Consider the following 12,276-nt stretch of genomic DNA (forward strand, 5'->3'; position numbering starts at 1 on the left):
TTTAACTATTTTAATAATGTAACCAATGTAAAATTTGTTGAAGATTTCTTTGGTGATTCAGTGCAACAGTAACACGTTACTCCGTGGTGAGGACACTGTTGTAAACTGATGATGTGTTTGTGTGACGAGCTGAATACCTGGACATCGACTGAGGCATCTTAGCAGCTGCAGCTTTGTCTTTGTCGCTGAGTGGGTCAGACAGAGCGTCGTTTGTCTGGGTTTTAGAGTCCGGTCCTCCTCCTCCTCCCATCCCCTCACCCACAGCCACCCCGTCCAGCACCGCGTCTCCGCCGTCATCAGAGCTCCACCTCCCGGCGTTTTTAGCCGAAGTGCTCTCTTCCAGCGAGGCTTTGTGATTTAAGGTGGAGGTGGGGACGAGTTGGACCGGAGCCTGCAGGGCCCCGCTCTCCGAGACGTCGCCACACAACAGCTGGTCGACAGTGCATGACCCTTTAGCCGCTGCTCCTCCTTCTGACACTTCGTTCCCTTTCTCCCCTTTCTCTGATCCTTCTCCTGCGTCGTTCCCGGGCTCCAGAGTGGCTCGGCTCTCTGATGGCGAGAGCTCAGAGTCTAGAGGAGATCTTGAGCCGGGCTGGGCTACGGGCTTCAGGAGCAGAGACACTTCAGCACTTTTCAGCAGCAGCCCCAGGCAGACGGTGAAGGCCTGGTGGTCTCTGGGACACTGGGAAAAGTCCTTACGTTCCCTTTTGGAGCCCATCTCCTCCAAGTCCTGCTGCAGTGTCTGCTGCAGAGCTTTGATGCTGCGCTGAAGCTGCATCAGAAACACATACTGCCTGTGGCTCACCTGCACACACACACACACACACACACGCACACACAATGCCATAATGAGTAATCTGTGGCGAATCAAGCTTCTTATTTCTTAAAATAAGGCAAGAACAAACTGTATGAGCCCTGTTTTAGACTAATCACCATTAAGCATGTCACGATGACTTGTTTTAATGAATCGCGGTATTAAACGTCACAATTAATTAATTCATGGTAAAGGTTCCTAAATACCGTCACTTCCCAAAAAAGATTGCGCAAAAAAGTTGCAGCTCAAGGAGGAAATACGCTTAACAATGTATCACCACCTGCAGGAGGATACCCACCCTTCTTTGTGCGCCAAAGTCAAGGTAAATGCACAGATACTGGGTTAAATTAAGTTAATGTCAATTTACCTAATGTAACACTGAATTGGCAGGAATTTAAATGTAAGTGTGTCATTTGTAATTAAAAAAACAAACAAAAAAACATTAAAATAAACTTAAACATTTGTTGTAGATGACAATTAATGACTTGAACATTTCAAACATTTCCCCTTGAGGTTTAATTATTGGTCCTATATTAATAGATCCTTCAAATATTTTGTGTATATAATTAGTAACCTAATTATAGTGGCCCTCATTTATCAAACTTGCGCAGGATCTGGTGTAGATTCTGGTGTAAATATCAGTGTACGCCAAGTGTCACGTGTGATTCACTAAAAGTGTGTACGCTGCTGATTTCGGCGTAGAACCGGCGTGGTGGTGATAAATCCGGCGGCTGAAAACGAGCGTAATTTAAATGTCACGCCCCGATATATTCCTGCTTTAGAGGCGTCGCCCTGCCCCTTTTACGACATGGAGACACGGAAGACGGCCAAGAAGAGACTTTACTGACATTACCGCGTTGAACAGGGAGAGGGCGGCAACATTAAATATCTGGACATTGATAGATTGATAGATTTTGTGATTGATAAGCGACATCCCGGTGGATAGAGGCTGCAGACGCACGTGTCACCGACCACGTCAGGAAACCCAGCGATCTCATGAAACGCTCCTGCAGTTTACTAAACACAAGTGATTGAGGAGGAATCATATCATATTACTGCTGCGAACGCGACTTTATGACCATCAGCACCGATGATATGGTTCGGCTGATGGAGGGATGTGAAACACCGGCCCGATGTCCCGCTGACAGGTCCCGGTGACGGGGGAAAAAAAAAAACACTCCGCCGCGGAGATCAGCTGCACCTGGACAGGTAGCGGAGCCCCCCCCCCCCCCCGCCGGCTCCGGTGTCCGGCAGAGAGAGAGACTGAGCCGTCCGGTCATGCTCTGGTGCAGGAGATGTTGGAAGTTTGTGTGTGTGATCTACAATAACAGGTCTGTCTGTCATTGACTGTTTCTGTTCACACAGCTGATTAACGAGCATCTGTCACATCATGGTTTTTAATTCATCTCAGTTGCTCAAAATAAAAGTCGAGTTAAATTTTCAACACGGACCGGTGGTATCATTTTTTTGGGCTACTTTTTTAAAATCTTTTTATCAATATAAACAACAACAACATGTGGTCCACATCGCTGCGTTATTAGACTATGGTTTAATAATCATTTTGACACAGCAGCACTCCTTCCTGCATGTTCTACGCTGGTTCCAAATGTGCGTACACCTGGTCAGAGCTGGCGTGAGATTTGTGCGTACCGTACGCTCACGCTCAGATTAATAAATGCCGATCCTTGCGGTGAATTTGGTGTACACCCATTTTTTTGGTGTACGCAAGTTTCATAAATGAGGGCCATTATGACTATATTTGATTTTATACATTCATAGTGAATAGAAATCGAGATAATCATAATACCATGATTATTTATCTGACCAGGAAAATCTATAATCGTGCCATCCCTAATGACCATGTGTTCGAATGGGATTCCCACAATGACAGAATGGCAAACATACCTGAGCACTTAAATGCTTCTGCACATGCACCAACACATGCGCATCTGCATTTTGACTTGATGATGACAGAGAGGCGGCGGAAGGCAGACTGTCCAATGAGAGGGGTTTATGCAGTCCGTTACTAGGAGGCGGTGCGGCGTCGCTGCCTTGAGATGATGCGCCGTCGGTGCTGTAATACTCCTTTAGCAAGCGTTTCCTCTGCAGCCGTGCGACGGCCTCTCCTGACGTGCTTCTGGACATCCCCGACCCAGCAGCGTCTTTCAGCCTCTCCTGGTGCTGGATGACCTTTGCAGGCTGACACGCCCACACGGTGAGAGGGAAGGAGTCCACGAAGGGCTGCGGCCGCCCTTTGCCTCCGCGGGTGCCTTCGTAGTCCACCCAGAACTGGGCGAAGTGCAGCGCCCAGAAGTCGGTGGCGGCCGGCATCTTGAGGGCGTTGGTGCCCATCGTGGGCACGACCAGGCCCCGGTAGATGTCGTGGAGCCTGGTGTCTTGTTCGTGAGCGTGGCGCTGGAAGACGGGATGGAGGAGCGGTAAGGAGGAGGAGGAGCGAGGGAACGAGGAGAAAGTGGAAGAGAAGAAAGGCTCCTCTTCGAAGGCCTGCAGCAGGGCCTCCAGGTGCGAGCGTGTGCAGTTGGCCGGGTGCCGGGTGTTGGTGGCCACCATCTCCGAGGTCTGTACTGAGATGGAGCGAGGCAGATCGGGAGGACAGGAGGCCTCTCGGTCAGTGGGAATCACCAGCTGATGGAAAGAAGAAACAAAGAAATAGATGTAAATACGATTAAATAGATTCCACACTTTACAATAGGATTGTCACAATACCAGAATTTCAGTATTTGATACCAATACCTGTTAATTTCCACGATTCTGGATACTTATTCGATACCACAATAAAAAATAAAAAAACAGAACCCATCTATTTCTATATTCATTAGGCTACTTATTAAAAAAAACTGTTTGGGATCAAACTTTCTCCACTTTGTTTCAAAAACTTCTCACACTGCACAGAATTTAAAGAGCAGCAGAAATATGAAGTAAGAACAGAGTTAACATGGTAAATATGGCTCAACAGAAACAGAAAGTAATGTTACTTACATTACTCTTATCCTTCAAGTAGTTCACTTTTAGGCTGCATTCATTGTTTCATTTTTCAGCTCATATGTTTCGCATTTCTATACAGTACGTTTGTTTTTCTCTGAGCCAAACCATCATGGACGTACTATGGTCCAAATGCCGCACTACTAGCAGAGCATCATGTTTCCATGAAAACCGACCGGAGAAAGACGCGTGGCACATTAGTTTACATGAGCTCAATACCTAGCAATTGGAGCGGATCGAGGTCCGGTATCGTTTCTTGTAACGTATCGATCGACTTTACCTTGAGCATGAGGCCGTCCACCTTGATGTCGACGTGCTCGTCTGGTTTCTGGGAGTCGTTGAGCTTGTAGATCTCCATGAACTGCTCCAGACTCTGCCTGAGGTCGAGGGCGAAAAGGTTGATCCAGACCAGGCTGCGAGGATCCAGGACCAGCTGCAGGGCGTTCAGCTGGACGTAGAGGTTGGGACACGGGACTGGAGGAGCAGGAGGAAGATGGAAGAGATATGGTATTACTGATTCTTTTTTAGCTACAGAGGGGGAAAAGATACCGAAGAAACCACAGAGAAGATTAACATTTTTACTGCTTCCCTGCCAGTGTTGTTGTTTTAAATTAGTGAAAAATTCTGTTCTTGACAGATTCATCAGTTAGAGCACAAAGCCTCTAAATGTTCGAATAATGTTTCCTAATGGACTGAATTTCTGGGAAATCCATAATATGAATTAATTGGGTGATCCCTCATTCAGAGCACTGGGTGTAATTCAGGAAATCAATGGTCTCTCAGCCACACAGCACCCATTTACTTCCCCACAGCTGAATGAATGGGCTCAATGGATCCAAAAGGGGTGTGAGGGAAAGAGTCACTGCCAAAACAGTGGGCAGTTTAGAAAAGCAGCTACTTGTGCAGCTCATGCTCTGCTGATAAGGATCGATATTTCTAAAATGAGATATTGCCTCGTTAATTTTACAGTAGCTGTTGAAGTGTTAAAGCACCAAAGAAAGTCATACTGGGGTAGTCTTTTCCGTCAGGGAAGTAGTACTCTGTGAACTCCATGTGGATGGCTGGCATCTCTGGGGGAAGGTACAAGGACTTCTTATTACAGGAGATCATGGTTTTGGGGCTGGAGCGACGCTGGTCTGCTGTCGACACCTGCAAGGAAAACAAAAAACAGCTCTCACATTTAGTAACTTAGATGGATATTAAAGTGTGTGTTATTGTTAATGTGAGGCTTTGTCAGCTGTGTCATTGACCTGGTAGATGCTGAAGTCGGCCATCCTGAGAACAAAGGAGCTGGACATGAGCTGCGTCTTTGGGGTCTCAGGGGGAGGAGGACTGAAGGAACTGCTGGAGGAGGTGCTGATCTTACCTAGAGAGAAAGAAAGCAATGGAAGGGTAGAAAGAAAGAAAGAAAGAAAGAAAGAAAGAAAGAAAGAAAGAAAGAAAGAAAGAAAGAAAGAAATGGAAGGGAAGAAAGAAAGAAAGAAAGAAAGAAAGCAATGGAAAGAAAGAAATCAATGGACGAGTAGAAAGAAAGAAAGAAAGAAAGAAAGAAAGAAAGAAAGAAAGAAAGAAAGAAAGAAAGCAAGCAATGGAAGGGTAAAAAGAAAGAAAGAAAGAAAGCAATGGAAGGGAAGAAAGAGAGAGGTATAAAAATGAAAGAACAACAAAGAAGGACACAAACACAAGTGACCACTCAGTTGTCAAAGTGTCAAACCTCTGTGCCGTTAAAAAAGGTGTGTATCACCGCACCCAGCCGTGCGCACGCACACACAGCGCGGTACCTGGCTCTAGGCACCAGCAGCACTGGGCTGGGGGATGTGTGTGTGGGCTCCACTCTACGAGTCCTCCATCTGCCTCCCTAAGCCCTACTCCACCTGCTGCTCTCTCCTGACTTCCTAGAGGCCCATACACTTCGTCCCTAAGGGACGCTGGAGGACAGAAAACCCACAGGGAATGACGTAAATGCTGGTGTGGTGCTGCATTTGCGTCAGGAGATGTAACAAAAACACACACACACACCACACATACGGCCACAATGAGTTTTGTGTGTTTGTTTACCATGCTGCGGGGAGCCGTGAGCAGGGGCCGGGCCCTGCTGGTCCCGGATTGCGCCTCTTAACATCTCCACGTTGGACTTGAACTCATCGAGGAGGTTGCGTGCCCAGCCCTCCCTGGTCTTGGTGGCTTCGCTGTAGTGCATCCAGTGGTCACAACTTTCACCTGAGGAACAAGGGAACAGGCAGTTTGGCATCAATGGGATTGATGAGAGGGAGAAGTCAACACCTCACTGTGTCATTTAAAAGAGGAACTATGTAAATCTGGTCGCTTTTCCACTGTTGTGCTAACCCTCGTCCTGGCCATGTGCATTTGTTTACAACTAAGCCGGCGAGAAATTAATCAAAAGAGAGGTAGATAAAGATATACATCATATACGATGTTACGACATGTATATTTGTGTAGTTTGATCTGTCATATACAAGAAATGATGGGTTACAGGGAGCTTTTGTGTCACGGTGTTGCAGAGTCGAGAGCTGGGACACCGGGGTTGCGGCCTCGATCTTGCAAAATTGGATTTCAGCCAAGAGATGCAATAAGTGACACGCATGTGGAAGGCAGAGAGCCTCCATTCTGCCTCGTAACAAGTTAAGTCATTTATTAAACCATCACAATTACTCCAAAGCTGCATAATCAAGGTAAAAATGCAGCATAGTTAAGCTACAAATGCTGCATAGTTCCTCTTTAATTCCCTTGAAGTTGGAAGAGTGGAAAATATGCAAATCCAATTCAGCTGCTCTTTTAAAAATGTGACACAACAGAAATGACTGGAGACAGGGTGCTGTGACTTCATGCAGAGGTGGCACTGGCCCTAATTGACAGATTCATACCTGCTCTGTGTAAAGGGTAGTAGTCCAGAGTGATGGAGCTGAAGGAAAGCTGCATAGCTCCTCCTGTTATTCTCTTGTTGATCACTGCACAGAGGAAGGAAAGACCAAAACAAGTCAAGGAAAAGCTTTTTTACTGAGCTTCAGCAGTGTGTGGATTTGTCCTATTATGTATATGCACATGTAAATCTGGGCACATGTTACCTTTGTCCTTAGCATGGATGTCGTCACAGATGTGCAGGTCCAGATGTGTGATCTGCAGGTGGTGTGACGTCTCACATACATCGTAGGCGCTGAACAGCTTGGCCATCGATGCACTCTGGTCAGCGGCTGTGGACGCTTGCTGTGTGCGCACCTGTTGAGTCGAGGGCGGCGCCGACAACACCTGGTGACCACAGATTCACAGACACAAGGAAAGTGCAGAGACTGTTATTAGTTTATTAGTTTTAATATTGGTTTTGTGATTTTCATGTTGCTATATTTGGTTTTGTAAATTGCTGCTGATTTTTATTTTACAGAGCTCACAGCCCATCAGAGAAGATGTCAGGTAAGAATAAACAGACGACTCGTGCAGTACACAATCAGTCCAGCAGGTGGTGCGCCAGGCCAAACTACAGAAAACCCACTGAGTGCTGAATGGTGAACTCAGCTGGGACATGAATGTGTGAATTTGTGTAGGCGATGAATGTATGTATGTGTTCGTATGGCAAGAAAATAGGACACAGACTGGAAGGCGGTGACGGGAGCAGCGAGAGACGAAGAAGGTGTGGGCAGATAGACGCCATATGGCATCAGGGGAGTGATACAGAGAGGGGCAGACATGATTTTCATGGACACTGGGGCAGACTGTCAGACCATGACGTTGCTCAACCACAGAGGGTCGAGTTAGGACATGAACAGAGGGAGGGAGACGGTAAAGGTAAAATTTGGGTGGGGGGGGCGATAGAAGAGAGAGAGTAAGAAAAAAGTTTTAAAAATGTGAAATGTGTGAAAGCAGCCAGTATTTTTGTAGATCTTAAAATATCTTTAAAACATATTTTTATTATTTGGCTTTTAACCCAGCATGAGAGTTGCGTGACCTCTGTTCTTGTGTGTCTTTTTTATTCTCATTTTATTGTATTTTTAATCTGTCTGTTTATGGCTCTTACTTATTTCTTTTCTTTTTTTTTTATTCACATTATGTGTTTTCTTAACCATTTTGTGCTCTATGTCCTGTATGTTAATCACTGTGCAGCATATGGGCTTTTATATTATAGGCTTCTACTTTTTACTATTTGTATGATTGTAGTAATTTATTTTCTTTGTGAGTATGCATGTATGTGTGTCTCTGATGATGTCCTCTTAGCCCTGGTATAGACGTGTCATCGCAAATCTCGTTGCATGTTTGTTGAAAAGACAATAAAGGCTATTTGATTTGATTTGGTAAACTTTTGTATTTTGTAAACTTATATTTTTTGAAAATGTGCTATATAAATAAAGTGGATTAGATCTGATTGGATTGGATATCTGTGTGAATCCTTCTTTTTGTCCCATCTGTGTGTGTGTGTGTACCTGGTCCTCTGTGGCCATGCTCTTCCTCTGCTGGGCCGACTTCTCCATGGCTTCGCTGAGGGACTTGGCATACTGCACCATGGCTTTGAGCTGGGAGTCGGTCAGCACCCACAGCAGATCATCCAGGATCAGAATCAGCTTGGAGGCCACCACGTTACAGTCCTTAATCTGTGTCGGGCAGAACCGTTGGTATAGGTGGTTGCATTATGCAAGTGGAGGCATCTCAGCAGCTTCCGTCAATATCAGATAAAACTTGTGGGGGAATCTCTTTTAAGTCTTTTTTTATAAGCAGTAGGTGTGAAGTATATTTACTGGAACTGGTACTGAATAGGAATAAACCAACACTTAAAAGTTCTCTTTGGTAAAACGCCACTGCACCAACAGCATTTTTGTCCAATAAATAATAAAATACTTTATTCAGCAGCATCTTTAAAAAAAAAAAAAAAACCTTAAAGAAATAAACCAGGGCAATTAATTTCACAGACCACACACAAAAATCCTTCTGTGCACCTGATACTGCATTATATTAAATATTTAATCCAGACATTAGTCGTCATTTTTGGTTGAATAAACAGCAGCTGTATGATGAATGGCTGCTGCTGTGAGGCCAAACAGAGGGATTATTGTTCACAGCAGACGAAGGGGGATGTTGCTCAGAGCAGTTTGCGTTTCCAACTCTGATCTATCAGATTTCAGATGTGTGAATGTGTTCAGAGGATCTGTGTGTGTGTGTGTGTGTTTGTGTGTGTTAGTGTTTGTTTCTGACCCGTCTCTTGAGAGTGACTCGTATCTTGGACTGGTTGGTGATGAGGCGGATGGGGGCGCTCAGCATCTCGTGCTCGGCGCTCTGGATGGCGTCGGCCTCGATGCGGATCATCTGCCAGCTTATCTCCTTAAACGTCAGGATCTGGACCAAATGGGAAGGAGAGTGAGGTGGAGAAGGAGAAAACACAACACAACACAGGGTCCTCACTCTTTTCTTGAAATCATTTTACAGGACTTTTTCAGCTGCTACAGTCTGACAGACATGTTACTACGCCGTACACTAATACATCCACCGTCCCATTCATGCTTTGGAGAAGTGCTCTTTTTCCACAGTTGTACCTTATTTTGTACATTTAACCAGTTTGTTTCTATGTTTATTCTTCTGTCAACCCCAGAAGTCTGATTTAAAGATTAATTTATCCATGAAATAATCTCTTGCATGCTTAGAAATTATGACAAATTTATCATAAAACAACACAAACATGTTTTTGTTTCTAAACCACACCTACAACAGCTCTCTGCTGCTCCTCTATCTGCCACTCAGCAGAGGAGACTGCTGCTGCGAGAAAGAAAACCCTCATGCTTGCAGTCCAATATTGGAAAAAATACTTTTGTTGCTAGGCATTTCTTTAGAAAAGAAATCCTAGGTGGGGTCTGAAAAAGTCAAATAGAGCTCTGGTTGCTGATTCCCGGACATTTGACTTTTTTTTTCTCATTTTCCATGTGTTTTCCATGACAAGAAAATTGGTCAACCAGTTTCCAGGTTTTCCAGGTTTTCCAGGACGCATGGGAACCCTGACACCAAGCATGACAACACAGATCCAGAGACAGACAAACAGACTGACCTCTCCCCGCTGAGGGTCCTGGATGCGGGTGAAACGCAGGTCACCGATGCTCCAGCTGGTGTTGACACTGTAGACCTGCAGCTGGGAGAGCTCAAAGGAGGCGTTGAAGGCCTTGGCACTGATCCTGATCACTATGGAGTTGATGGACAGGGACATCCCCTCCACCACCTTTTCAGCAAAGCCATATTCGCTGTATGAGAGGACAGACAGGTGGACACAGGTGGAGAGAGAGAGAGTAATGTAAACACAGCGATAAGAATTGCTTAGCAACAGGTGGGTGTGATACATGATTGCTAATCTGTGCAGTGAGCTTGGATTGGGTTGCTGTAGCTCGGAGGTTGCTGTTGTTTCCTTTCGTCTATTTTTATGTGTCTATAGAGATTTTTTTTGTCTTGTTTATTTTTCAGATCCTTGGTATAGTCATACTTTTTGATCTTATATTTATTTTTCTTTTTTTTTAATTTCTTCTCCCAAATACTCCACCCTGCCTCGTGGATCTGAAGAACTTAAAAACTTGTTTAGATGTTGTACCTTTATTTGTTTACATACGGACATGGATGTATCTATGTTTAAGTGTTGCTCTATTACTTCTATGATTGTTTATCAATATCTCTATCCGTAATTCAATAATTGTTGTCATCTTTTTGCTTTTCGATTAATCTATGTTTTCCATTTTCTTCTCTTTGTTTCTGTTATTAAAAGTCAAATGCTTAGCGAGAGTATTTCAAAGGAGGTTAAATCGAAAGCAACTGGACTTAGTTATTTCCTAGACAAATAACTAAGTCCAGTTGCTTTCGATTTAACCTCCTTTGAAATACTATGACCTGGACAAATGAGAATATGCACCGGCTTAGCGAGAGTAGTCGCAAATAACGTTACATTTGCTAAACTTCAATTACATTAAAAGCACTTTTTGAGTTTCTGTCATTTTTACTGCATCAAAGTCAAGTTTGTATAAAAAATATTTCTACCCAGGCAAAAAAAAAAAAAAAAAAATTAAGTTACAGGAAATACAAAAACAAAACAGTTGACAATCACCTTTGTCCTGATGCTGTTGCTATGGGAGACGGGCCATTAGGAGGACGGGGCTCATCACACGTACTCATCTCCATCACCACTTTATCCAGGGTCTGAAACAATGAAGAAAAAGAAAATATTCTCTTCTGTTGGCAGCCGACATATTTACGGTTTATATAATGCAGTCAGGCTGCTGAGGTAATTTCCAACAACTGACTGATGTCCCACTGCTTGGCACTTTATTCTTGTGTTTTTCTCTGCAATTTAAGTGTCTGACAGTCAATTACAATGACTGACTGCAAATAGAGCAATTTTGTGAGCTTGACATTTGCAGCGGTCGACGCAAATGGAGGAAGGTTCTTGCAGCTCGTGCGTCACTCACTTTGCCACTGAAACAGCGAGAAACGGTAAGTTAGACGGATGTGGACGCTGCCTATTCAGTACTGTTCCCTATTGCACAATCATACCGTTAATAATTAAAGTCTTGACGAAATTAATCTTTTATCACAATTGTCCCACCTTCATGGAAGGGCCTCTCCTTGCGATTACGTGCTGTTTTATCATGTGCCCTCTCCCTTTCCTTTTTTGTTGTATAGTATTTTCAAAACCTTGCTATTGATGAAAGTGTGATGCCATGCCAAGCTTTAACAGATTGTGCTAATTTGCTATCTCCTAAGGCGATGCTCCAGTGAAATGTGATACGGATAATCACAAAAAGTGTTTGATAAGTAGGTAGTGGTTTGATAATATATGTAATATGATCGTGATAATCAAAAAAGGTGTTTAATAAGTAACTAGTGGATTGATAATTTAGTTTGTGTGATATTTGGTTGTGATGACTTATATAATATATCAATCAAAACAGCATGCCAAAGTGTTATATAACACCAGGAACTGGAAGCATATATAAGGACTGGGGTTGAGGATCACAAACAGATTCTTTTGCGGAGACATTTGTGTGAAGATGCAGCGCGTGTTCCTTCTGCTGCTGTTGGTTTCCAGCAGTTTGTGTGCTGGGGATGACAACAGTAACCTGGGGACCGGGACCGAGACCAGCCTGGCCGCCTGTCAACCTGACACCTGCACCCTGCTCAGCGAGGTGGCAGCCACGAGGGAGAAGCTGGAAGTCTTGACGAAGGCACAAAGCGTTCTAGAGCAACACCTCATTGCAACGATGCAGAAAATGGCTGCCCTCGAAGCCAACATGCAATCCTACAAAAGCCAGGCTGAGGAGCTCTGGAAGGCAAACCAGGCTCAGGACAAGCAGCTGAATGCCATCTTATCCGCAAACAGCTCCACAAAAGTGGCTTTCACCGCCTTTTTGGGAAAATCAGTGGGTCCGTTTCAACAAGACACACCGGTGAAATACCAACAAATCATCTCCAACATCGGCAACAGC

General features: G+C 44.4%; 1 protein-coding gene across 5 annotated transcripts in view; it reads right to left on the reverse strand.

Annotated features, from left to right (window-relative positions):
- The window catches only part of bltp3b (bridge-like lipid transfer protein family member 3B), a 41,811-nt gene that overhangs the window by 12,693 nt on the left and 16,842 nt on the right, over positions 1-12,276 (reverse strand). For 3 of the 5 annotated variants that reach the window (XM_083999857.1, XM_083999856.1, XM_083999859.1), the window contains exons 4-15: positions 10,899-10,990; positions 9,861-10,050; positions 9,017-9,157; positions 8,251-8,418; positions 6,904-7,084; positions 6,703-6,786; positions 5,876-6,037; positions 5,068-5,183; positions 4,825-4,966; positions 4,098-4,291; positions 2,720-3,460; positions 138-805 (exon numbers count right to left, since the gene is read on the reverse strand). In XM_083999857.1, the coding sequence (XP_083855983.1) occupies positions 138-805; positions 2,720-3,460; positions 4,098-4,291; positions 4,825-4,966; positions 5,068-5,183; positions 5,876-6,037; positions 6,703-6,786; positions 6,904-7,084; positions 8,251-8,418; positions 9,017-9,157; positions 9,861-10,050; positions 10,899-10,990 (2,879 nt within the window). Of the gene's footprint in view, positions 1-137; positions 806-2,719; positions 3,461-4,097; positions 4,292-4,824; positions 4,967-5,067; positions 5,184-5,598; positions 5,746-5,875; positions 6,038-6,702; positions 6,787-6,903; positions 7,085-8,250; positions 8,419-9,016; positions 9,158-9,860; positions 10,051-10,898; positions 10,991-12,276 lie in introns of all 5 variants that reach the window. The other 2 variants (XM_083999860.1, XM_083999858.1) reach the window with 1 other exon arrangement.

Source organism: Trachurus trachurus (genome assembly GCF_905171665.1).
Source record: "Trachurus trachurus genome assembly, chromosome: 23".
Taxonomy (NCBI): domain Eukaryota; kingdom Metazoa; phylum Chordata; class Actinopteri; order Carangiformes; family Carangidae; genus Trachurus; species Trachurus trachurus.